The 25004-nt window shown below is 49.5% G+C and overlaps 1 protein-coding gene across 2 annotated transcripts; it reads right to left on the bottom strand.

Annotated features, from left to right (window-relative positions):
* Positions 1-3551: 3551 nt before the first annotated feature.
* On the bottom strand, positions 3552-21210 carry ARF1 (ADP ribosylation factor 1). 2 transcript variants are annotated; one of them, XM_028534167.2, is made up of 5 exons: positions 21068-21210; positions 5400-5584; positions 5204-5314; positions 5003-5127; positions 3552-4870 (listed from the first exon to the last, which is right to left on the bottom strand). In XM_028534167.2, exons 2-5 carry the CDS (start codon positions 5545-5547, stop codon positions 4709-4711), a joined length of 546 nt encoding a protein of 181 aa, XP_028389968.1. In that variant the 5' UTR covers positions 5548-5584; positions 21068-21210; the 3' UTR covers positions 3552-4708. The 2 variants fall into 2 exon arrangements, with proteins under 2 accessions (XP_028389968.1, XP_028389969.1); XM_028534168.2 differs by lacking the exon at positions 21068-21210 and adding an exon at positions 20865-20943.
* Between the last annotated feature and the right edge of the window lie 3794 nt (positions 21211-25004).

Below are 25004 nucleotides of genomic sequence, written 5' to 3'. Positions count from 1 at the left end.
GCCCAACTATAGTCTGGACACTGGCGGAACAGGCTGAGCTGACCCTGCTGCTCCCCAGTGCTTCCTTCATGCCCCCTTGGACCCATGCATGCATCCTACCATGACATGCTTCCCTCTACCAAAGCTGTGATCCTGCAGAGAAGTGCATCTGTGGCTTTGGACTTGTACACATGCTGAAGGCCCCTGAGCAGGTGCAGGAGCAGACCTGAAGCTCCCATGTGGGAACAGAGGCTCAAACTCTGTTGACTCCTGCTGTGGAAGCCCCCAAAAGGGCTAGTGAGGGAGTCAGCAGAGGCAAGTCAGGAGAGCAGGCAGAGGCCTCTTCATTGCCCTCCCCACTGAGTACCTACAGGCCACTTAAGTGGACACCCTGTTGCAAGTCCTAGATCTGCAATCACCCTACGGAGTGGATCCTTCATTGGACCACTGTCACCGAGTGGGGTCTTTGACAGGCACGGAGCACTTGTTCAAAGAGTACACTGAACCATCAGCAGTGAACGCCACGTGCCCGTGCAGAGCCTCAGCCAGTGTGTGGGCAGATGTTCTTACCAGCATCGCCAGGGACCACTGAACCAAGTGTGGTACTGTGCACATCCACACACCTCGCATCCCGTGACCAAGACAGTCCCAGCACTGTTGCCACTCCCAGCTGTGGATGTGACAGTGAGAACCTCAGTGCTGCAGGAGATTCCTCACCAGTTCTTCCTCAGGAGTGCCTGTCTGTGGTCTCGCGCACATAGAGCACATGGGAGACGGTGACTTTCAGGCACCGTTCTTGAATCCTGGCGCCACCACACAATGTAACTTCTAATGGTTGTGCCAGCTGGGTACTGGGGTCCAGCTTCCCCTCTTTCCGGGTGTGGGTCCAAAACCAGAGCTGAGCAGGACTGGGATGTGGAAGGAGTGGTGCACAAGTGCGCAAAGCAACACGAGGTTGGCGCAGGCATGATGTTGCAGAGCACGACATGGAAGTGTTAAGACCAGGGCACCTAGAGGTGGCTGGCATTGCCACTCGACGTTCCGCTCCAGCCTAGGTGGCAGGCGGCATGGGACCAGCTCAGCTGGGGGATGTGCAGACCCTGGAGCAGAGGGAGAATGTTCTGGGGTCTCATGGGGGAGGGGGCAGCCTGGGTTCCTCTTTGTGTTGAGGAGGCCGAATGGGCCATCTCGCCTTGGAGGCTCTCCCAGCTTCCTGGCCCAGGAACCTGGAGCTGGTTCTTCACAATCAGAGACACCATGCAGTCCCCCAAGAGTGGCTCCCTCCACAGCACTGTGCAAGGAGAGCAACTGGCCAGGTGCCTTCGTGCCCAGAAGCCAAGGCCAGGAGCAAAAAGGGGAGCCCGGGTAAGGGCTGGTTGAGGGCCCTGGACCCAGGGTTTACAGGACTCAAGAGTTCTCGGCAAGTTTACTCTCTTCCTCTTGGGTCAGGGATGTTCCTGGCCTGAGACCCCTTTTTCTTCTTGGGAGTCTCCCTAGGCTGTGAGCCCAGAAGTCAGGCAGCCCCATGGTGTGAGTTGCCAGGTGCATGGAGCCAATGTGCGAGGCGCCCTCCCCCATACTGCTTCAGGGGCCCCTGGAGCAGTAGCCACTCTAGAGGCCAAATGAGGGGGGCGGAGGGTGCAAGAGGATGCTACCTGGCAGCAACTGTGCTGGAAGAGGCCTTGAGAAGGTCCCACGAATTTTTCTGCCTAAATGGGAAGGTCCCTATCTGAGCCACCTACTATGCCATCAGCTGGCCATTGTACCAAGGAACTTTGCTTGGTGAACAGCCATGTGTGGTCAGTGGCTATTGTGGTTAAATCCTGGCACTCTGTGTATCCCCAACTCACAGCCCCGAGAGTCACAAGAGCAGGAAAATGGAGCACAAGAGAAAAGAAGCACAGGACCTGGGCAGCCTCTTTTTGTCCCTGGCTCCTGCCATTTAGGTGCAGCAACTTGCCTGTGGGGCTAGGCCAAGTGGTTAAGTGGCCCCTCACGCATTTCTTGGGTCTCCCCCTTGGGGGCCTGACAGAGGCTCAGCCCACCAGGACCCTGCCCACCTCAGGCAGGACCTGTTCTCAGTGAAGCCTTGGAGCTTGTGCCCTACCAGGGAACTGGAGGGCAGGTTTATGGGGCCCTACCAGGCCCCTGTGTAAGCAGGCAAGGTGTTGCCTCAGCCCCAGATGACCCTAGGCCCACCAGGGAGACATCTGCCCAGGAGGTCCACCTGCCTTAGGCTCCAAATACTGCTACTTCTGCTTTTCTTTGTGTTGACTTACCTTTGTACTTATAAAACTTTTTTAAAAATAAAATATTTATTTTAGAGGGGAAGGGAGGAGAGAACATCAATGTGTAGCTGCTTCTTGCACGCCCCCAACTGGGAACTGGGTCCACAACCCAGGCATGTGCCCTGATGGAGAATCAAACTGTCGACCCCTTCATTCTCAGGCTGGCACTCAATCCACTGAGCCACAACTTATTTTAAACTGAAGATCACAGTGTTCCAATACTAACTAATGTGTGAAAATGAGGTGAATGCCTTGGGTTCCAGCAGGACCTGAGACCCCACTAGGAAGGGGACTCCTGGTGGCCAGCAGAGAGGGTAGAGAAACCAGAAATGGCTCAGCTGCACGGCTTTGCTGAGGTATATGAGTGCAGGGGGGAAAGGTGGCCGGGGGGGGGGGGGGGATGCTTCTAACTGGTGGGTATGTGGTGGAGGTGGCCTTGTACCTAGAGACACACCCTTATTCCTCAGCCACACAGGTACCTCCTGCCTCCTGTTCCATGTGTCCCTATTTATTTGCCTGCAGTCTGCTCTGCTCCTTCCAGGCAGGGAAGAACTACAGGTGCACCCGCCACCCCCCAATCCCAGCTCCTCTGCTGGGAAGTATGCCTGTGGTCATTCACCACCTTATCCCCAGAAGAAACAAAAACTTATAATTGCATTGGAGTAAAGAGAAAACCCAAGCTGGATTCATTATTATCCTATATATTCAATTTGCCTCTAATTTTTAAAGACATAAAAAGTAAAGATTATTCTGTTTTCAGAGTCCTGTTTCTCAACTTGTTAGGCTATTACCTCAGGCTGAACATAACAGAGGGTTGGCTACACAAGGGTTGGATGGCTACCTGGACCTTGGCTTGGCCAGGTAGTAGGTGTGCCCAAAAGGGCTCTAAGGTCAGAGGGACAGCCCCTAAGGAACTAATAGGGGCCGACAGCACCCAAATGGGCACAGGTGTGCACCATGGCAAAGCCTCCTGAGGCAAAGATATAGAACTAGACCAAGGGTTCCTCTCTCTCTTAGGGATGCCTCCACAGGTGATCCCAGGCCCTGGCCCATCAGGCACACCCCACACAGGGACCTTGCTGGTCCTCTCTCAGCCTGTCATCACCAAGACTGGACTGCTAGTGGAGAGAGACCAAAGAGGAAGTCCCCCAACAGTGCCTCCCTCAGGTACACCTGCCCCAGAAGTGGGGAGCTGGTCAGGGGTGGCCATACTCCCTAAGTCATTCCTGCCCATGCCCCAGGAGGCAGCCTTGGTCAGTGGCACCCATGCACTGGAAAGCCATGAAATAGTTAAGAGATTTTATTCTAATAACTAATAATTACAGTGCTTGTTTTGTCGAAATGAAAACTGAAAACAAGTATACAAAAACAGTTGATTACTAATTGTGTATTGAAAGCAGTAAGGTTCCACGACACCAGATAAACCAGTTCTGAGGTTTTCCCCCAAGATAAAGTTTAACAGCTCCAGCTTCTTCAGTGTTTATCAAAGTATAAAAGAAAAAAGTAGAGGTTGTTGATTTTGATGTCAAACTTGACCCTTGCAGGCTGAAGGAGTGAAAGCACATGTGGACAGGGGCTCTGAGGAGCTAGGCTCTAAGATGGCCGGTCACATGTCCGTGCTCCTACTGGTGAGACCCAGACAACCTGGAGCAAGTGAGCGTGCATGGGGACCATAGAGGGGCTCCTGCTCTGCCAGAGTGATCCTGCCAAAGCACCTACACCGGCCCAAGGGATGGCTGAGGTCCCTCCAAGGGGTCCGTCAGTGGTGGCCACAGCCCCAGCCCTTCCCTCGGGCAGTGGTGTAAGCACAGGTACAAGCAAACGCTATGGAATGCGGAAGACCCAGCAAGACAGCCATTCAGGGACCGTAAGTGACCATGCAGAATGTTTTGTAGCTGGTTCAGCCCACCACATGCTCCAGACTTGAGAGAGACCATGGGTAGACTGGACTCAAGCCATTACTACAGAACCTATAGTAGGCACATTTCCCCCTTCTCTGTGTTCAAGTGTCTCTTTATCTTGTATTTGTAACTATTTTAAAAAATGCATTGAGCTTGGGTTAAAAATCAACCATCAAAATGGATCTCAACACAGATCTAAAGCCCAGAGGATTGTTGGACTGATCTGACAGCTACTCCTAGAGGCCCTGGTGCCTAAAATCCCTTCTCAATACTAGACAGTGGGTTGATTCTCATTTTACAATAAAAAAAGCTGAGTCATATTGCATAGGAGTACCAGAAACTGCCTCATTGGAAACAAGAACTATTTACATTAAATAAAAACCCGGTTGCAGGCTGCGTCTGCACATGTACAGCATGGTGAAGCACACTGGGACCGACCATGGAGACAGCTTCTGGCACTCACACCACAGGGGCACGGCTGCCACATGAGAGGAAAAGCGAGGGTGAAGGAGGGAGTGAGGGGGGAGAGAAGAGTGCGGCTCACTTCTGGTTCCGGAGCTGATTGGACAGCCAGTCCAGTCCCTCATAGAGCCCGTCCCCACTGGTAGCGCAGGTCGCCTGAATGTACCAGTTCCTGTGGCGCAGAGAGTGCAGACCCAGCTTGTCCGTGATCTCCGCTGCATTCATGGCATTGGGGAGGTCCTGGTGGGAGGGGCAGGGTGGCATGGCCACCATGAATCATCAGGAAGACTGGGGACTCCCCCCCACACCTGACCTGTGATCCCTTCAGACCTCCAGCCCCTTGGGGTGGCTTGGTCACACACAAGCACATACCTGCTTGTTTGCGAACACGAGGAGAACAGCATCCCTGAGCTCGTCCTCTGCCAGCATCCGCATGAGCTCCTCTCGGGCCTCATTGACACGCTCTCGGTCGTTGCTGTCAACCACAAAGATGAGACCTGCCAAGGAGCAGGCATCAGTGAAGGTGTCAAGGACTCTGAACCTCTCCCACAAGCCACAGCTCCCCTCCCTCACCTTGGGTGTTCTGGAAGTAGTGGCGCCACAGAGGCCGGATCTTGTCCTGACCGCCCACGTCCCACACGGTGAAGCTGATGTTCTTGTACTCCACAGTTTCCACATTGAAACCTGAAGGAGCATGGCCCAGTGTGAACCAAGCCCCCCAGCAGCCACCACATCCTCCCATAGCCCCCCAGTGGCCTGGCCTCCTCACCTATGGTGGGGATGGTGGTCACGATCTCACCCAACTTCAGTTTGTACAGGATGGTGGTCTTCCCTGCAGCATCCAGGCCCACCATCAGAATGCGCATTTCTTTTTTGCCAAAAAGGCCCTTAAAGAGGTTTGCAAAGATATTCCCCATGCTGTAGACCGGAGGGAGACACACTGGCCAGAGAAACCTGCAGAGACAAGGAAGGGGTCCCTCAGGTCTCTTTCTGTGTGCTACCCAGGGTTAGCAGCACAGGCACAGCTCAGAGACTACCCACCCTCCTACCATGGACAAAGAGACAAACACTCTGCTTTCTCCTGAAAACTCACAGGACAGAAGCTAAAGAAATTCCAGCCCCCAAACTACAGAAATAGCCCTGCCTGCTGAGTCTCTCAATCCACCTCCCCGCTATACTCGTTAGAAGGGAGAGCCTGGGAATCTTAGGAACAGGGCTGACATTTACCATCCAACATCCATAGCTTTCAAGGAATGCCAGATCCTCTCCAGTCTAACAGAACTTCTCAAGGGGTGATGCAGACACTGGCCTGCAGTGTCCCCATCACTATGGATGAAATAAGACATTCACATGGACTACCGAGTCCAGTGGAAGGAAAGGTATAGCACAGCTTTTCTCTCATGGGGAGCAAAAGCTGAGGCCTCCGCACGACAGGCCTTTATTTCTATCTCTCGGCACATTACAGGATGGTCCTCATTTACTATGCACAGGTTCACTTTAGGTGGTTACCTTTACAGAAAACAAAGGAGGCAATGCCGCTAATCACATCACAGAAGAGGGATATTTGCAAATGAAAAGGCAAAAGTGGTTGAACCGGTCACACTCATCCTTGGAAGGTTTAGCATGGATTTTAGGAAGTTACTTTGCAGTAAATGTCCAGTAAATTCAGGGTGAGGGATTTTAGCAAGAGCAAGACTCAAAGTGGCCTAGGCACATTGCAGGCCTGATTCCCCACAGGAGAACCTATCCATGGGCGTGGGTCCTGTGCATCTCTGAATGGGAGCTCAGCCCACACCACGCAGAACGGTCTCCTACAAAGAGGGCCAAAAACAATCAAACTAAGGACCCCAGTGTCTTTCAATTGCCCCACCAAGACCCAGTGAAACTCGGCCCATGCTCAAGATGACAACAAATGCATGGGGAGCTAGTCTCCCAGCCCCTGACAAACAAGAAGCCAATCTTTTTCAACAAACCCCACAGGCAGGACATGAGGACCGACAACACCTGGGCACTGAGTTCAAGGAACAGCAAGGGCCCAGGTAGCACTGTCAGGGGGGCTCCCACCAGCAGAGGAGGAGGAAGGGCCCTGTTTGGCATGCCAACATGCTTGTGTGAGAATATCTGTGCCATGTCCAGGCCAGTCTCACCCCAGGCTCCCCTCACTCCGCAGAGTAAAATCACTGGGACATCATCCAGCCAACTGCTTCCCAAGGTCAGAGAGCAGGCAGGCAGGGACAGGAGTCTGTTGGCTGGCAAAAGCAGGCTCTCAGTCCCAGAAGGCCCCCAGGGCACGGGACCTGCTCAGGCCTGGCCTCTCCAAGCTGCAGCACTTTTATTCTTCAACTTTTATTCCAAAGAAGAAAAAATGGTCACTTTCTCAAATGCTGATGAACCTCCTCCCAGAAGTAACCAAGCGTTTCAGTCTTTAGACTATGACTGATACTGCTGAGTCAGAGGCCAGTGAAGGATATCCTATAGGCCTAGTGCAGACACGCCCCACTGCACCCACCTAGGGGGTATGCCTAGATCCCCACTCTCCCTGACACCCTGATGACCCCTGACACCCTGATGACAGGCTCAGGTGGAGTCAGTAAGTCTCGCCACTCCAGTTCTCTCCACCTGAGCACTAAATGACAATGTGCATATACAGCTCATTAAATACACACCCTCTCTGGTCGTAGTGCCCTGACATTGTCAAACGGTACTTTTCTACCTAGCCATTCCTTTCTGTTGTTAGCACTCTGCTGTAAGAAACCACCTTTCCAGCTTCAGGTATCCACATGGGTGTGAACTCACACATTCTTCTTTCACTCAATGGGTCAGAACTAGCTGCCCCATTGTGAACATGATGCTTTGAATACCACCTGACATGCCCAGTAGGACCGCTTCCAACCAGTTTCAGTGCGCTTGACATTTCTTGTGTTTTTTTGCTTTGGACAATATTACCTATTCAAAAAACTGAATTTTAATATTCAAGGAGAGCTTTACTGTAACATTTCCTTTTCTGCAAACAGCAAGTTTTCCTAAATACAGAGGGTGAAAAATTATGGAACACAGACTAAACACATATTTCATTCCTGAAATCACCACTGATACACAAAGCGATGCCTGACCCACATGGGACAAAAAGAAAAGGGACGTAGGTAGTACAAATGTGGCAGGGTCTGACTTCATGCTCATCCTTGTTTTCAGCCCTGCAACAGAGCAAAGGGATCTGACTTGGCTCTCCAGGCAGAGGGGAGTGAGGGCTTATGCTCTAATGGAAAGAGAGGGATGTGGTACACTCTATAGGGAGGCATAGCAGACCCAGAGGACTCAAAGCATGGACCTATAGAGGACCCCCAAAAGCCATGTCCTATCCCCTTTAAGAAGGTGCCATGGAAGAGACCGAAACAAGCAAGGAATTTTCATGGAGCAAGACAGAAGACCAAGGCTATTTAAAAAGAAAACAAAAACCTTCCCTCACACACAGCCCCAGTGTCAACAAGGTGGAGATGTGGGGCCTGAAAAATAATAACAGGGTGTTAGAACACAGAAAGTGACAGCACAAAGCTGACAAAGTGAAAAATCCACAAAAGCACAGATAATTAATGGAAAACAAGGAGAATTTGAAAAAATCACATCTACCTTGGGCATGGAGATGACCTCTTTGATACAAAACTAAAGATACAATTCAGGAAAGGAAGAAGTTATAAGCTGGACTTTGTTAAAATTGCAAGCTTCTGCCTTGGCTGGTATCACTCACTGGATTGAGCTCTGGCCTGTGAACCAAAGGGTTGTGTGCGGGTTTGATTCCCAGTCAGGGCAAGTGCCTGGGTTGTGGGCCAGGTCCTCAGTTGGGGGCATGTGAGAGGCAACCAGCTGATGTATCTACCACGCATCAATGTTTCTCTCCCTCTCTCTCTGTTCCCATCTAAAAATAAATGAAATAAAATAGAAATAAATAAAGTAAAATTGCAAGCTTCTATTCTAGGAAAAGACACTGTCATGGAGAAAATATTTGCCAAAGACACATCTAATAAAGGACTGTCATTCAAAACCACACAAAGATCAGTTAAAACCCAACAGTAAGGAAACAAAAACCTGATTAAAATCATGGGCCAAAGACCCTGACACCTCAGCAAAGATGTACACAAACACAAATGAGCCATGAAAAGATGCTCCACGTGACATGTCCTCTGGGAAATGCAAATCAAAGTAACAAGCTACCACTACACACATGAGAATGGCCTACACCAGGAACACCGACAACATCAAGTATGGGTGATGATGCGGGGGCAGCAGGAGCTGGTGGGAATGCAGAATGATGCAGCCATTTTGGAAGACAGTTGGCAGTTTCTCACAAAACCAAACATACTCTTACAAGCAACTGCAGTCCTTGGTATTACCAAGTCAAAGGAGTTGAGTTAAACTCAAAGGAGTTGAAAACTTATGTCCATAAAAAACCCTGCACATGCATGTTTACAGCAGCTTTATTCATAATTGCCAAAAACTTCAGTAGGTGAATGGATAAATAAACTGTGCTACAACCATATGACAAAATATTATCCAGCACTAAAAGAAGCCAGCTATCAAGCCATGAAAAGACACATGGAGGAACCGAAATGTGTATTGCCAGGTAGAAGGAACCAACTGGAGGTGATCACCTACTGTACAATCCAATCATCTGACATCCTGGAAAAGGCAAAAACTAAGGAGGCAGTAAAAAGATCAGTGGTTGCCAGGGTTTTCGGGGCGGGGAGGGGGCAGAGTAATGAAGCTACTCTGTAGGACACTGCAATGATTGCTACGTGTCATTATCTGTTTGTCCAAGCCCACAGAATGTACACCACCAGGAGTGAACCCAGCGTAAACTATGGACTCTGGATGATGTGTCCATGGAGGTTCACTGGTTGTAACTAATGCATGGCTCTGGTGGCAGGTGCTGATAGTAGGGATTTCCTACAATGTATGTAAGGGAAATCTCTGTACCTTCCCCTCAATTTTGCTGTGAACCAAAAACTGCTCCCCCCCCAAAACTTAAAAATCCTTAAGAAAAATAAATATCTAAGACTGAAACAGATCACTCAAGGAAGACTAAATTCCAGAACACCAAGGGTCAAAGAACTTTAAATTTAGCATTCAAAAAGATCAGACAGAAGCAGTACTTTCCACCTGTAAACCCTACACCAGCCAAAGTATGGATTAGGTATAACGGCAGAGTATCAGGTGAAAAATGCCAGGCAGCCCCAGACAAGGAGAGCCCTCAAGGGCCTGGGCAGCAGCCAGCCCATACATTACTATTTACGTGGTTTAAATATGTGGCTTGGCAATTCCAGGGGAATTGGGAAAAGCTAATGACAGGTAAATGGGGAAAAAAAAATCCAAGGATAAAAGGAGGCCATTTTAGGGTTTCCTGTAGGAAAACATAAGACAGTCACTGCTTGGGTCTACACTGAACAATGCTTATTCCATCATGAACTGTTACCATCCAGAACACATACACTCACTCAGAACTACACAGGTACAGCCAAATGATGAAAGGGGCTGTCCCTTGGAAGCAGGACAGAGGGCTGCTCTTTCTTTATGTCTGTTTCACTGTTTAAGCATTCCTGTCACAAAACCAAGGCACCAAGGGGTTAAAAGGTTATCTGCACTGCCTTGATCAGCTGTTTGATTCCTGGTCAGGGCACATGCCTAGGTTTCCAGGGCCCCTGCCAGAGGCAACCCATCCGTGTTTCTCTGTAACATCGATGTCTCTCTCTCTCTCTCTCTCTCTCTTTCTCAAAAAAAGTTATCTGTACTGAGGGCAGAGGGAACGCCTCCAGGTAGAACCCTATGTATGGGCGTGGCCTCTGCATGCAAAGTCTCTGCCTCTCCCCACTGGCCTGTGTCAGTGAGCCCTGATTACCAACACAGTCCCTGCCCTCCCCAGTAGAATTTTAAATAGATCCAAGTCATGATACCCCATAAGGGGAAGGAGTCACACTTGGTGGCAGAACCAGGATGGGGATAAGAACCAAGTCTCAGATTTAAGAAACTATGAATATCCAGCTCCGGATGGTGTTACTAAGTGGACTGAGCGCCAGCTTGTGAACCAAAAGGTAACCAGTTAGATTCCCAATCAGGGCACATGCCTGAGTTGCAGCCAGGTCCTCAGTAGGGGGTGTGGGGGAGGCAACCACACATTGATGTTTCTCTCCCTTTCTCCCTCTTTTCCCATCTAAAAATTAAAAATATAAAATCTTAAAAAAAAAAAAAACTATGAATATCTAGCATTTGGTGTCTCCCCACTACAGGCATCTGTACCTACCCTGCATCTGGTAGCTTCCTGGCCTGTCCCCTCAGCACTGTTTACTGCTTTGTGAGAGGTCCAGACCTAACACAATATGTCGTAACATAAAAGTTCACCACTGGCCACCAGAGTTCTGCCATGGTCTCTTGGTACAGGTTCCAACTTGTAGGACGCTCAGCCCAGGTGCTCTTTCACCTTTTCCTACACCAGAATCCCGCACATTCAAGTCAAAACCTGTTTTTCAGGTTTATTGGATTAGTGAGCAGAGAAGATACCAGCTTTTTCAGTAGAACCCCTCCTTTCCCACCTGTGAGCCTGTACCTAAGAGTAACAAGGGTGCTGTGAGACCAGACACAGCCTCTAGGGTGGCATACCTGCATTAAAGTCAAGAAGAGAACACAACTCCTACATGCAGAGATCTACACAGGCCACGAAGGCCAACAACTGGGCATCCCCGAGGAAAACACGCACCCCACTTCAATAAATGACTGCTTTAACTGCTAAAGAGAAAAAAGGGCACCTGTGACCTCTACCTGTGCCTCTGCACCTTCACCAAGCCCCAGTGGTTTTTGGAGAAGCAGGGACAGAGTTGTGCAACTTGTATCTGTAGAAGGCGTCTGTCAGGTGTCCTACAAACATTAGAGCTGGTCTGTGTAACAGAATCTCTGTAACAGGGACCACCAAGATGACCTGAACATCTGGAGTCACACTAGGAAGAAGACATTACCAACGTGGAGTGTAGTTTGGGGAACGAAAGTGTGACCCAGGGAAGCAGGATGCACTGCACTGGTCTCCTGTGTAAATGGGCGTTCAGAGAGATAAATTCCCTACTCGAATGAAAAGATGAGTGACAGATTTTTTTCTTTTTGCCTTGTTAAGTCAGAAACTCTTATTTTCTCTAAGAGTTTCATGAATGGGCAACTACATTTGCCACTCACATATGTACTTAGATTATCCCTCATTTGAAAGCTCAATTCAATCCAGACACACAGGATTTAAATTTAAAGGTGGATCCTCTATGTTCATAGGCAGTATGGTCACTTATTTATTACTGCTGCAAACTGCTTTTTGTGTATCACCCTGGGACTCCAGCACACCAGCAAAAGAAAGCCTCAAGCCATTAAACTATGTCAGCCCAACACTCAATTCCTGTAGCTCTGATATTTCCCTGCCATCGAGTAGCATTATTACATTTGTCACTGTTTTATAAAAATTAGTGTAGGAGGAAAATTGAATGTGCCAATACTAGTATTGATAAGCAGGTATACTTCAAGGCCTAACACAACTGTGACAAAAATACACATCAACAACAGGCCCAGAATGTTCAGCCAGAGACATTCAATGGATCTAATTAAGTTGACAGAATTTTCTCTTCTTGTCCTTCAGATATAATTGACACATACACTGTCTTGGTTTCAACATCATTTGCTATGTGTACATATTGTGAAGTGATCACCACAAAAAATCTAATTAACATCCAGCACTTCACACAATAAAAATATTTTCCTTGTGATGAGAACTTTTAACACCTATTCTCTGAACTTCTTGCAGATGTACAATACAATACTGTTAACTACAGCCACTGACCCACACATTATTTAAGACTGGAGGTTTGTACCTTTTGACCCCTCCCCCATCCATTTTCCCATCTTGAACTTTCAATAAACCAAAGAATATGCAACAGTATTTTAGAACTGTAGCACTCTGGTCTGCATCTAAAGGTGAGTTTCAATGAGACACTGTTTTTCAGAAGGAGACAGACCTTCAGGATGTTTTGCAGGAACCAATTAGGCAGAAAAGTTGGCCCTTTATGTAGGATTCTGCACACTGACCCCCACACATGAGGAAGGCCAGCATCCTTACACTGGAGTTGACTGGAGGGCCCTGGAGGGTAACATGTCCTTTGCACAGAGCCCCCCCCCCCCCAAATGTAAGAGGGCATTACCTGTTAGGTCCAATTCTTAGGAGAGGCAACCAGTGATATTCAATTCAGATCACTCTGTCAACTTATGATGCAAGGCTGAATTCTTAAAATGATAGCCAGTAATAAAGTTTCATTCACGTAAGTGACTCTTGGTCAACAGTAACATGAACACCCACTGTCTAACTGAACAGGCACCCAGCAACCACAAGGCACATATAGGAACAGCTTAACTGCAATTAATCCTACTCACCACTAAGTACAAAAACCAACCCGTTTAAACCAAACCATTTATGTTTAGTTGTTTCCCTTTATTTAACCCTTAACAAGTTTTATTTAACAAAAACATAATTCAAAGCAATTTACCAAATACATTTAATGTCCTTCTGAAATCTATTGGCGGGGCAAATAATCTGGGTGGGCCAGATGGGCTGGACCAAATGAAAACAATATCCATGTGGAACTCCAAATGCCATAGGACTTCCACTGTAGTGAAACCAGGATGGAGGCGGCCCACACGTGATGCCTTGCTTGGAGCTGCAATGGAAAAATGGTTCTGTGTATGTGGCAGGGTCCTGGTGGCAGAAGCCTGCTTCTCTATATTTCCTCTTCCTGATTTGTCCCTGGGCAGGAGGCCTTCCAGAATAGCCCACACTCCTGGTCCCCTGCAGCCATTTAGGCCTGTCTGAGTATTCTGGCCTGTGGAATGGAGCAGCTTTCAGGTCCCACAGGCTGGGGGGTGGGCACCTGGCCCCCTACTGAGAAGCGACCAGTACCCTGGATCATAACAAACACTTCTACTCTGGCAGTAAGGGTGCAGGTACCCTCTGTCTGACTCCGATTACAGTTAAGTCTGAAGGACTTATTACTAGAAGAAAAAAAAAAAAAATCAAAGGCCAAAAATACAATCTTGTGTTAACCCACAACAAATTAAACTGAAAATGGAGGAAACCAAAGTAATTTGTGACTAAAATGCAAAGCACAACCCTGGCCAGCTGGCTCAGTTGGTTGGAGAATCATGCCATGGACCAAAAAGCTCATGGGTTCAATTCCTGGTAGGGCCCATACAAGAAGGCAAGCAACTGATGCACCTCTCTCTCTGAGTAATGAAAAATGAGTATTAAATAGACAAATAAATAAATAAACAAACCACCTCAATTAATTAAAAAATGCAAAACAGGATTTAAGAAACCATGAGCAACTTAAAAAACCCAGACACCCCAAAGAGTGCCCTATCATCAATCCCTTGCTAATTTTGCAAGTTACTAGTGGCCCTTTGGAAGTCAATTAAATTCTTTAAATCCAACCCAGTGGGGACCAGAGGACCAGCAGTTTGGGATTGGTTTGAAGTGCCTCAGCAAATTGCTTGGGCATGTTCTGTGCCAAGTCATGGTTCCAGGGTCCTTGCCGTACCCATTTCTCCATGCTTTGCTCAACCTCTGCAGCCACGTTCAGATGCCACCACCTTCCACAGGAAGGTCCTTCCCTCTGTTCTCAGGGCACCCCCGACACACCACTGGGCTAACAGTCACCAACAGTATTGAGTGAATCCAACTGATAGGTGGCAAAGGAGGGTACAGCTAAATGACAGGGAACCTGGTTTTTATCAGTCTCTGTGTCAAGCAACGTCAAAGGCTGCTTGTGAAGGACACTGGTACCTTTTTGATGCAGCTAGCAGCTTCAGCCCCAGACATGCAAACCCCCTACCCTTGGGGCAAGAGAGAAAGGTGGGCACACTGGGTTTCAGTTCTAGTAGGGAGCCCATGCAAAGGGAGAACAATTCATGATTCTGATTTCTCCTGTGAAATAAATCACATTCCTTTGTTTTTGGCACTCCACTCCTCTAATCATGGGGTTACTGAAAACACACAGAGGCCTCTGCAGTCTGTGTTCTGGTGCCTTCTCAAAGCAGACACCCAGGCCCAGTGTGTGGACACAGGCCCTCTACCAGCACTAAGGTGAGGCCCAGGGGCCCTCCAAGACACCTCCAACCTCAAAATAGCAGGTGGTTCTTGAGGCTTTGTCAGCACAGTGGCTTTGGTGATGGGTTAAACCAATCCCCAAAACTTGGTTTTGGCCTTCAGGTAACTTTCATTTTGAAAACAGAAATAAAAAAAAAAAAAATGCAGCTTCACCTCTTTTTCTGAAGTACGGGCTTTCAAAGGATACAGAAAAGGAAAGTATAGCAGGGATTGAGAGCCTCTGTTGGACAACCCCCACCTTTGGGACAAGCCCCCTACCCCACACCTTGACTCTTGTCAGGGTGACAGCCAGGGCTGGCTCAGTGCACTCAGCACACTCAGGGGCTCAGGATGCCCTTTGCCCCATTCTCCAAGATGCTCTTGCCCAAGAGGCCACAGCAACTTCTCAACAGGCCTCTTCCAATCTCCAGTCACACTTCGCATGGAAGCCCTGGTCATCAGGGAAACCTCATTCACACACCTGCTCATGCCATCCTCTCCTTAACACTTCCCAGACCCCTGCTGCCACCCACCACACTTCGCATCAGGTATGACTACACCTTAACACTGCCCCACTTACTCCCAGAGCAGTGTGGCCCCTAAACTGTGCCCTGCTAGAACACTTCACTCACCTCCAGACTCCATTCCTCACACCTTCTCAACACACAGATCTCCCAGTGAAATCTAATTCTCTAATATAAAGGGCCAGCCCTTCCCCACTTCAACACTGAGCAAATTTCTCTCAGCTCCTTAGACCCAAACCCAGGAGACACCCACAATCCCTTTCTTCGCTCCTTTCATGCCTGTATCTGTCTGCTCTACCAGCCAAGTTCTTCCTCTCCCTTTGAAAGTGTACCCCACCACCACCTGCATGTACCCTGGTGTGGCCACTTCATCTCCCCTCTGATACCCCAACAGCATGTAGCTTCCACTCCACGAGGTGTTCTCAATGCCAGCTAGAAGGACCTGTAGGATAAGTCAGACGACTGAACCCCACATGCCAATTCAGGGCCCTCACATGGGTCAGAATGGGCGCTTCACAGTGCCCCCTTACCATCCCCAATGAAAGCTAGCAGATAACACAACACAACCAATGTCTACAATGACTGTAAAACATCCATTACATAGCCCAACTGTAATGCAATGAGGAAATGAAAGACAGTGACTCAGAATAAAACACACACTTCAATACTGGGCACAACCACACTGCCAGCTCAGAGAGGCTACTGAAGAGCCCCCCCAGGAGCCTGCTGCAAAGGCACACAAGCAGAGCCTGCACCAGCAGCTTAAGCACTAGGCAGACTGTTGTGCCCACGAGGCAGAAACAGAGCAACTCATGTAAGGTTCTACAAAGAACAAAATGCAGCCCCCACTCCCCGATTTACAAAATAGTTGCTTTCCTGAAAAATTCATAACATTAAAAATACATGCAATAAGACAAAAACACCACCACCACCACCACCACAAGAACCAAGGTGTTGTCTCTGTACATAAAACAGAATTAGGGCTAAGACATGAAAGTTATAGAAGATGCATTCTTACTGCTTTCACAAATTCTTCAAAATCTCTTTCTGGGAAGCTAGCCTCTCCAAGGCCCACTGGCACACACCAGCATACTTCCCTCTCCTGCTTACCCACTCTGCTCCTGGCAGGTCTCCAACACCACCCTAGGGCCTCTGTACTCCCCGTTCCCCTGCCCAGGAGAAGCCTCCTGTTTCTCCCTCAGACCCACAGGACCCTGCTCCCTCACATGTCTGGTCATCCCCCAAGCTCATTCCCTATCCTCTTGATAGGCTGAACTCAGCGCCCACCCCTTTCCTGTGCCATGCTGGCCGCCTTCCCCTTCTGTGCCTTCCCCTTCTGTTGGAGGCCAGGACCCTTCATCTCTACCCAATCTCACTCTGCCAGTGGGGGGCCTCCTCTGCCCAGAGCTCACCATCCTCCCCACACCTCTATCACCTTCCCTCACTGGATACTTCCCTGGGTACCCAAAGGACTCACAATCAGAAAGAGGAAAGAACTGTAAAAGAGCACTTACCAGGGCCCTTAGGGGTTAAAAAGGCAAAAATATTGATCATACATGCCTACAAATACACTTTCCCTAAAAATTAGTTTGTCAGGAAAAACCTATCAAGTCAACAATGAATTTCATGGTTTAAAATTATACATAACTGGTACAGTCTGAACATTCCTTTGATGTTCCAGTGAGGAGACCGGGGCTATGGAGATCCTGTGATTACTTAAGGCAAAGGCGAGCATCTCAGCAACATCTAGTACACAAGAGGGATGTGTACACAATCTGCTTCCTACACCTGTCCTTGGATTCCGGCAACTGGCGACACAGAATATATCTTCACTGATCTCCCCAGGAATTAGCAAAATCCTATAACACTTTGACAGGAGAGAAATGCTAAAAGCTGTAATTGTTTTAAGCAAAGTTTCACCAACCAAATTGACAAAAGATGTAGTATTTTAAACAGATTAATTGATCCAACCAGTTAATTAGGAACTGCCTGCTCATCTACAGAGGAAAGGAAACCTCACAGGAAAAATACACTATTAACAACAAAAAGACATCCTTTGTTCTGAAACCTTAATAAAAAAATGCTGGCACATCTAACTTTGCCGTCATTCCCAGTCTTTGTGAATGGGTCTAGAAAGTCTTTAACATTGTTTTCTTGGCTATTTGTACCTAAGTCAAACTGACAGGGTAAAATACAAACTGAAAGATGCTAACTAGTTTACATTATGACTTGCTGGCATCTCTCCAAGGAGGATTACTTATTAAACTCTGATTAAACATTAATTAATGTTTCCAAAACACACTATACAACTTAACTTCTGAAAATGCACATGGATCATACCTGGCCTGCCATTAATTTATGCCCTATACTAACAGTCACTCGTGGCATCAGACTGTGTAAAAACACCTGGCTCCTAAACAGAATCACTCCCAACTGCTATGTGTAAATCTGCTTTTCCCCTGGTCTCTTCTTTCTCTATTTGCCGATGACAGGTTGCCAAGCTCTTATTGCCACTGTGTGCAAACCCGCCCCCCCCCACCCCCCAAGGAAACAAGGGTATGTTAGGGACAAGGAGGTTAGGTTTCTGCATCAGACTGACCACTCATTCCAACTCATATAAGGAAGCTGGGGTGATAGTACTCTGGGTGAGCACCCAAGAGACTTGCCTAGAAATAAGAAGTTTTGATGTTTTGTGTTAAATTCTGCCACATTCCCCCCCCCCCCCCCGCTAATCAGGTCATCTAATCCATCTATGAATCTTGAATTAACTTCCAGAAAAATGATACAGCTATAGTCACAACCAGTGCAGTGCAACTATATTTTAACTAGTTTCAAATAAACAGAGGACAGAACCTAAGGATTAAGAAAATAAGCTGAGATGTTACCTAAAATCAAGCCTCCACTGCCCCCCTCAACATACTCACACATTCCCAAGTTGTCCTTCACTTGCTGGTAGGAAGGGTTACACCCAACCCACTAATACAGGGGTATCAAACTCATTTTCACCAGCGGGGGGGGGGGGGGGGCGGGCCACATCAGCCTTGCAGCTGCCTTCAAAGGGCCGAATGTAATTTTAGGACTATATAAATGTAACTACTCCTTAACAGTTAAGTGACAGCTTTCAGCGCTGCCTCTGGGTAGAAAATGAGGTGCCAGGACCGATAAATAAGATGGAGGGCCAGATTTGGCCCAAGAGCCTTGTGTTTTGCCACCTGTGCACTAATAGGTCAAAATCTTTTCCAAAAAGACCACTTCAGATGGTGCTGGGAGGACATCTCTAATAGCATCTACCCCAGTGAGGAACAGAGTGCAAGAGGTAAGTTCTTACTAATTTTAAGATCCCAAATGAAAGGAAATTTTCATTCATGTTTCTCTCCTACCCACCTCTGACAGATGTGCATTTTATTCCCTTTCGTTCTCCTAACTCTACCAAGATTGGAAGATCAATGGGATGAATTTCAATGGGACAATGTGCACAGAGACAGTCGTAAATGGAAGGGTAAGCTCAGGCCATCTGAAGTCTGAACGCCTGCACAGTAAAGGATCACCACTCATAGGAAGGCCTACCTTACACGGATCAATGCAGCATTTAAATGCAGACATCAAAGCAACATTCATTTTGGAAAATCTGAAGAAAACCGATTCAGCTCTCTCTAATCAAGTTACCATACTAATGATGAACTTGCACAGGGTTTTCCCCTTGGTTAGGTTTATTCCTGTGCCCATTTGACTCTGTGTATCACCCCTATGGCTGATGGTCCACACCAAATTTCAGGGCCATCGACTGATAAATCAAAATGTACCTTCCTATAGTTTCGGGCCCATCTGGTCTTTGGTAGAATCGGCTTAACAGGTCTGAATGCCCTCTTCATATTGTGCAAGAGGCAAAGCAAATAGCTAGACCACTCAATTTAAAAACCAGAACTATCAGTCTCATAAAAACCAGAACTGTGAGAAGCACAGAACCAGTTTTTGCCTTCTACTAACTTTATCTTAGCAGTGAACAGAGAGCATGTGTGAGTCAGCTATTAGCCGAACAAACTATTTTAGGTCTTTTTGAAGTAGCAATTCTGAATACCTGTATCTGAAGAAAACCTTCACAGGAAATAGCATATTTCTAATGTTACAGATTTACTTTCAACAGGACATTTCTGAAGACAATGACACCTGTGAGGAGGCATAGCTTCATTCTGCCCATTAGAAAGAGAAAACTTTTAGGAAAAAAACAAAAACAAACAAAAAAAACCCAGCACACTCTAACAAAGTGGCCAAATTTGTGATTAACACATACACAGTCAACTGCTCTTAATTTTGGACCCAGCTAGATAGTAACGTCATGCATTCAAAGTTCTTACAGTTTTGGCTACTCACTGAGGTTGCTCAAAACTGAGGACAACACACTTGCAGCCCCCTTGTGTTAGATACTAAGAACTGACCCAGGAAAGGGCTACATCGCACCCCAGCATCTCACACTGCTTCAGACACAGGCAACAGTGAACGCAAGACCCATCCTGAGAACAGCTGGCAGAAAAAAGTGCTGACCACTAGTTCTGAAACGAGAACCACAGTTGACCACTGGAACACCAACCACACAGCTCTCAACAATTCTCAAACCAGGCCAAAACGTCTGAATTCCCTCCTCTTTTGCCAGTAACTTCTTATGCTTATGCAATTCCGCTCAATTCATTTAAAACAGAAACTTGGTGTTTGTAGGAAACAGGAGTACCGCCTAGCTCAAAAGTGTCGTCTGAGTTAACTAGCTAATATTTTTAGTACTCTAATTAATTAGCAAGCCTTATTAACAAAGCTACAGTTTTACACGCCATAGCTAACTGGATTGTGCAACAAAAAAGTGTTAGGATATTCTGCTAGGGAAGCCGCCTTGACCTGGACCATTCGTTAAGTAGGTTAAAGACTGACCAGCTCGGAAGAGTGTTCTCACCTCTGCCAACCCGGCCCAAGAAGCAACCCTAGCGTTGCGGCCCACTTTGATAGAAAAACCCTGCACCGGCGTTCCCATTCTGCTCCTAGGACCTCACCCCAAAGCACTGCCCCACCCGCCCCGCCCATTCCGTCCTCGGAGACAGGAACTAGGCTCAAAGCCTGGTCGTCGCGTGACCTTGGCCACGTCCCGAGCCAAAAGCCTCAGTTTCTCAGTCCTCGAAACCACCGGGCGGGGGACGAAGCAGGAAACGGGGCTTCCTGGAGAGCCTGTGGCCTGGCCGGACTTCCGGGAGCCCGCCCCTACCGCTGTGGGAAGCTCCGGCTGTGGCGAGGGTCGAAGCCGGAGACTTACCCTGCATCCCAGACCGATCACAACTCGGTCCCAACCTCAACCTCGATCTCGACTTTACACCCCGCGGGCGACTGACCCCGGCCCCGGCCCCAGCCCAGCCTCGACTAGACCTGCAGTCCAGCCCCACACGCCCGCCCCACCGCTCCTCGGTCCCAAACCTGGCCTCAACCCCTGCCCCAGCCTAGCCTCAACTCTCAGCAGCCCGGCTTCACCTCGGTCCTCACTCCGGCCTCACTTCGCTTTAGAATTAGCCCTCACCTTGGACCCAGGCCCAGCCTCGCCTCGCTTCAGCCTCGGCCCTGACCACAGCTCCCGGCCCAACCTCGCCTCGCTTCTCACCGTGGCCCCAGGCCCGGCATCGACCCTCCCCGCCTCGCTGTTCCAGATGCAGTAAACAGGGTCTCACGCGGCCCAGGCCGGCCCCCGGCCCCAAGTCCCGCCGGCCCCAGCCTCTACCTCACCCTCAGCGTCCGCGGCACTGCTGCTGCTCCGAGCCAGGCGTTGGTTTCGCTCCCACAAGATGGCGGCTCTGACGGCAGCCACGTCAGTGCCTGTTGCCGGGAACGCTGGGTAATGGGGCGGGTCACCGGGGCCTCACAGCTGCACGCACGCACAGATTTGGAGAGCGGGAGCGCCTTGTGTGGGCAGTGCTCCGCCCACTGCTGCGCCTGCGCACTACCCTGGAACGAAGTCCATCTGCGTTTGCGTTGCGAGTCTCTTTGGAGGGTGGGGTTGTGGCACCTATGAACTTAACCAATATTTTTGCGGATTCTGACACTGAGGCTCAAGCAGATCCTGGGGTTCTGCAGCTGCAGCACCAGGATGCCGGATCCCCTCCCTGGCCACGGGGGCCCTGCAGACAGGCTAGCTCTCCGGTATTGTGGAAACCGTTGCAACCTGCAGGCCGTCACCGAGGGAAGGGAGTTTCTGAGGCCCTAGCTCCCTGGAGATTCCTGCTGCGACCCACGCAGCCCTGTGCACGCTGGAGGAGCTGTTGCGGGGGAGCTGGCCACAGATCAAATAAAAAGCTGCCAGTAGTAGCATCCTAGCGGGGAACAGCGCTGCCCCCAAGGAGGCTGCTGAGCTACGGTCCAGGTGACAAGAGGGAGCCCCCTTACTCTGGGAATCCTCTTTGAGACGGTCAGAAGGGAGGCGAGGACCATCGCGGCCGTCTCCGCGTTCTCCAGGTTTTCAAACTTTACTCTGGCATCCCGCCTACCTTAGTATCCCCCTTCTGCTACCCGGGCTCCTTCTGCCCACCCTCGTGCTGCTGCGAAGGGTACCCCAAACAAGAGGCTTTGGGGAGATTGCTGGGGAACTCTTCAGCCTCCTTACCCTGCATGTTGTGGAGGGTGCAAAGCAGAACCGTCATTTGGACCCTGGCCCAGTGTCCTGCCTGGCAGAGGAAGGCCTGAGGTGTGTTCCTGGCCTGGTGGGGATGGGGGCGATGGAGGTGTCTTTCCTGCCCCCTCTTTGCCCACCTTGCTCACCTGCCTCCCTTGGGCAAGGCCAGCTCACTGGGCTAGGGCTCCAGGACTCACCAGCTTTTAGGGGCTGCCCATCCTCCCAGGCAGCCCTCCTGCTGCAAATACTGACCTCCTCTCCTGGGAGGCTGAGGACCCTCCACCCTGGGAGCCAGACCCTTTGGCTCTGGTCACCAGCCCCAGACTCTCCCACACCTAGCCACCTATGTGGTCTGGATCTCAGCTCTGACCCCCGATACCAACGCTGTAAACACACCAAAGTTGCTCATGCAGAGAGCCTCAGGGTCTGTCCCTCCAGGGATGGGCACAGGAGCTTCAGGTGGTGCTGGCTCCCAGTCCTGGAGAACTGGCTCATGGCCAGTCTGCAGGGGCTCATGTGTCCTTAGAAGTATCCTTTAAATTTTTTTTAAATTGTGAGTTTTTAATAGACAGGAAGGAGCATGTGAAAGATACACAGTTTTAAAAAGGACAAGATGATTTCCTGTGTACCTTCTGGCAAGTTAAGGAATTTACCTTCCTCCAGGCCATGCAGGTGTGGGGACCTCAGCTGTGACCCTGGCAGGAGATCTGTCAGGGAGCCAAGAAGTGCTAAGCAGTTACCTGGGGGAACAGGCCCTGGTTACCTTGGGAGCAAGGACCTCCCAGCCTCTCTTCCCTGGGGTCCTGGGGATAGACACCCTGGGGATTCATTGAGTGGGGTGCCTGCCCAGCTTTGGCCAGGAAGGGGCAAGGTGAGCTGGTTAAAGGGACACCAGCATGGATTCCTCAGCTGGGGCTGAGCTGAAGCCCCCAGCACCCAGATCCTTACTCTAGCCAGACCACATGGAGGAAGGGGGCTGGGGAAGTGGCTCCTCCACTCTGGGGGGTCCTTAGGCCAAGGCCAAGGGCATATAGGGATGCTGAATAGTAGGCCCCCAAGGAAGATGGCTGCACAGATGAAAGGACAGCTGGAGCACAGGGGCAGGAGTGGGGATGGAATCCAGATGCCCCCGCATCACTGGGGTCTTGGCAAGTAGTCTGCCTGCACCCAGTGCGGCCCCTGCGACTGTCCCCACTCTTCACAGTGGTTAGGGTTTGTTCTCTGGGGAGAGAATGTCAATGGAGAAGGAGTTGGTTTTGTCATTCAGGTTGTGTGGGCCCTAACCCTCAGCTCATCTCAGCTACTTGGAGGGTTGCTGAGCCTTTGGTCCCTTTGCCTGTTTCCTAGTCTGTAGATGTACAAGGGGGACTCAGAATAACCCCCCAAAACCAAAATTATCTTGTGGAGGGTGATCTTGTAGAACAGGCTCCTCCTACAAGGTAAGTGTTCTAGGAACCCATCTGTATCAGTGCACCAGCTGGCATTGTGAGAGGCTGTGTTTGGTTTCAGTGAATTTCTTTTGGACTCAAGGTGTGCCTATTTCATGATGGTTGGTTTATGAGCTCACCTATCCACATGGTGCTGAGTGTTAACCAGTGTTTGACCAAAAATGGCACAACCCCCATGCCTCACCCTCTCTTTTCACCTGATCTCACCCCAAGTGACTTTTTTTGTTGTTTCCTGAGTTGAAAAAAGTCCTCAAAGGGAAACATTTTGCTGATGTGGGAGAGGTGAAACAAAAAAATGGCAGAAGCACTAAAAGGCATCAAAATTGATTAGTTCAAAAAGTGTTTCGAGTGATAAAAAAAATGCCTCCATAGGTGTATTGCATCAAATGGAGAGTACTTGGAAGGTGACAGAGGCTTAAACATATAAGGATAAATACACAACTTTTAACTAATTCTGGGTTTTTTTTTTTTGGGTCCCTACTCATTAGGATTCTCCAGAAAAACAGACCAATAGGGTGTGTGGAGACATGAGACAAGGTTAATCATGGGAATTGGCTCACGTGGTTACAGGGCTGAGAAGTCCCATGACCAGACGTTTGCATGCTGGAGACACAAGAGAGGGGACAGGTAAGGCAGTCCCAGTCAGAAGGTGGGAGAACCAGGGGCTCTGACGTCTGTGGGCAGGCAAGACATACATCCCTGAGACGAATGTCTGGAGAGTGAACTCATCTGTCCTCTACCATTTTGTTCTGTGTGGACCCTCAACTGGTTGGATGAGGCTCGCCTGCTTTGGCAAAGGCCACCTTCTTCCCTCGGTCCACCTAGTCAAATGTTAATCTCGTCCAGGGCACCCTCACAGACACCCAGAAATGATGCTTTACCCTCCTGGCCCTCCCTCAGCCCAGCCAAGGTGACACATAAGCTAACCATGTCAGCAGTGCTGGGCGAGGCCTGGGAATCTGCATTTATAACAGGTTCCCTTGATTCAGATGCTGCTGGTCCAGGGAGCCCTTGGTAGCATGGGGTGGGGATGGACAGATGCTAGCCTCATCTGGCCCCACGCCCTAGGATTGGGGCGCTCTGCTTGCGAATGTCTGCCCATGCGTATGGTGTCTTTGTGGATTGGGATGCAAGCCCTGGTGCATTTGAGGATGCACTTGGGAAGGAAGGGCAGAGTGGGCTCTGGGAGGAGACCCTGAGCATCCCTACCCCGTTTTGCACCTAAGCCTGACTCTGTCGCACCCAGCCCTGAGATGGAGGGCATACTGCACCATGGAGAGAGGTCATGTTCTGGGCCCTTGTCACTTCCTTCCTTCCCAGGTCTCTGGGCATTCATCGCTTGGGACCCAGACCCCCAGCCTTACCCTCTACAAGCCCAGATCCCAGGAGAGACCAGTCCTTGATCCTGTTCTACTAGGGATAGAAGGCCTGTTCTAGAGTCTTAGGATCCACCCCTCCCACCTCCCACAGAAGAGGAAATCGAGGCCTGAGGACAACAGGCTGCCCTGGTGTCCAGTGAGGGCCCTAGGATTGCCATGGTGAAAGGGCAGCTGGGGCCGGCCTGGCCTCTTCGTGTTTTCCTTTTTCACACTGAGGCATAATTGCA

This window comes from Phyllostomus discolor, chromosome 8, assembly GCF_004126475.2.
Source record: "Phyllostomus discolor isolate MPI-MPIP mPhyDis1 chromosome 8, mPhyDis1.pri.v3, whole genome shotgun sequence".
NCBI classification, from domain to species: Eukaryota; Metazoa; Chordata; class Mammalia; order Chiroptera; family Phyllostomidae; genus Phyllostomus; species Phyllostomus discolor.
The sequence above is the reverse complement of the archived record's forward strand: the minus strand, read 5'-3'. Positions and strand labels throughout refer to the sequence as shown.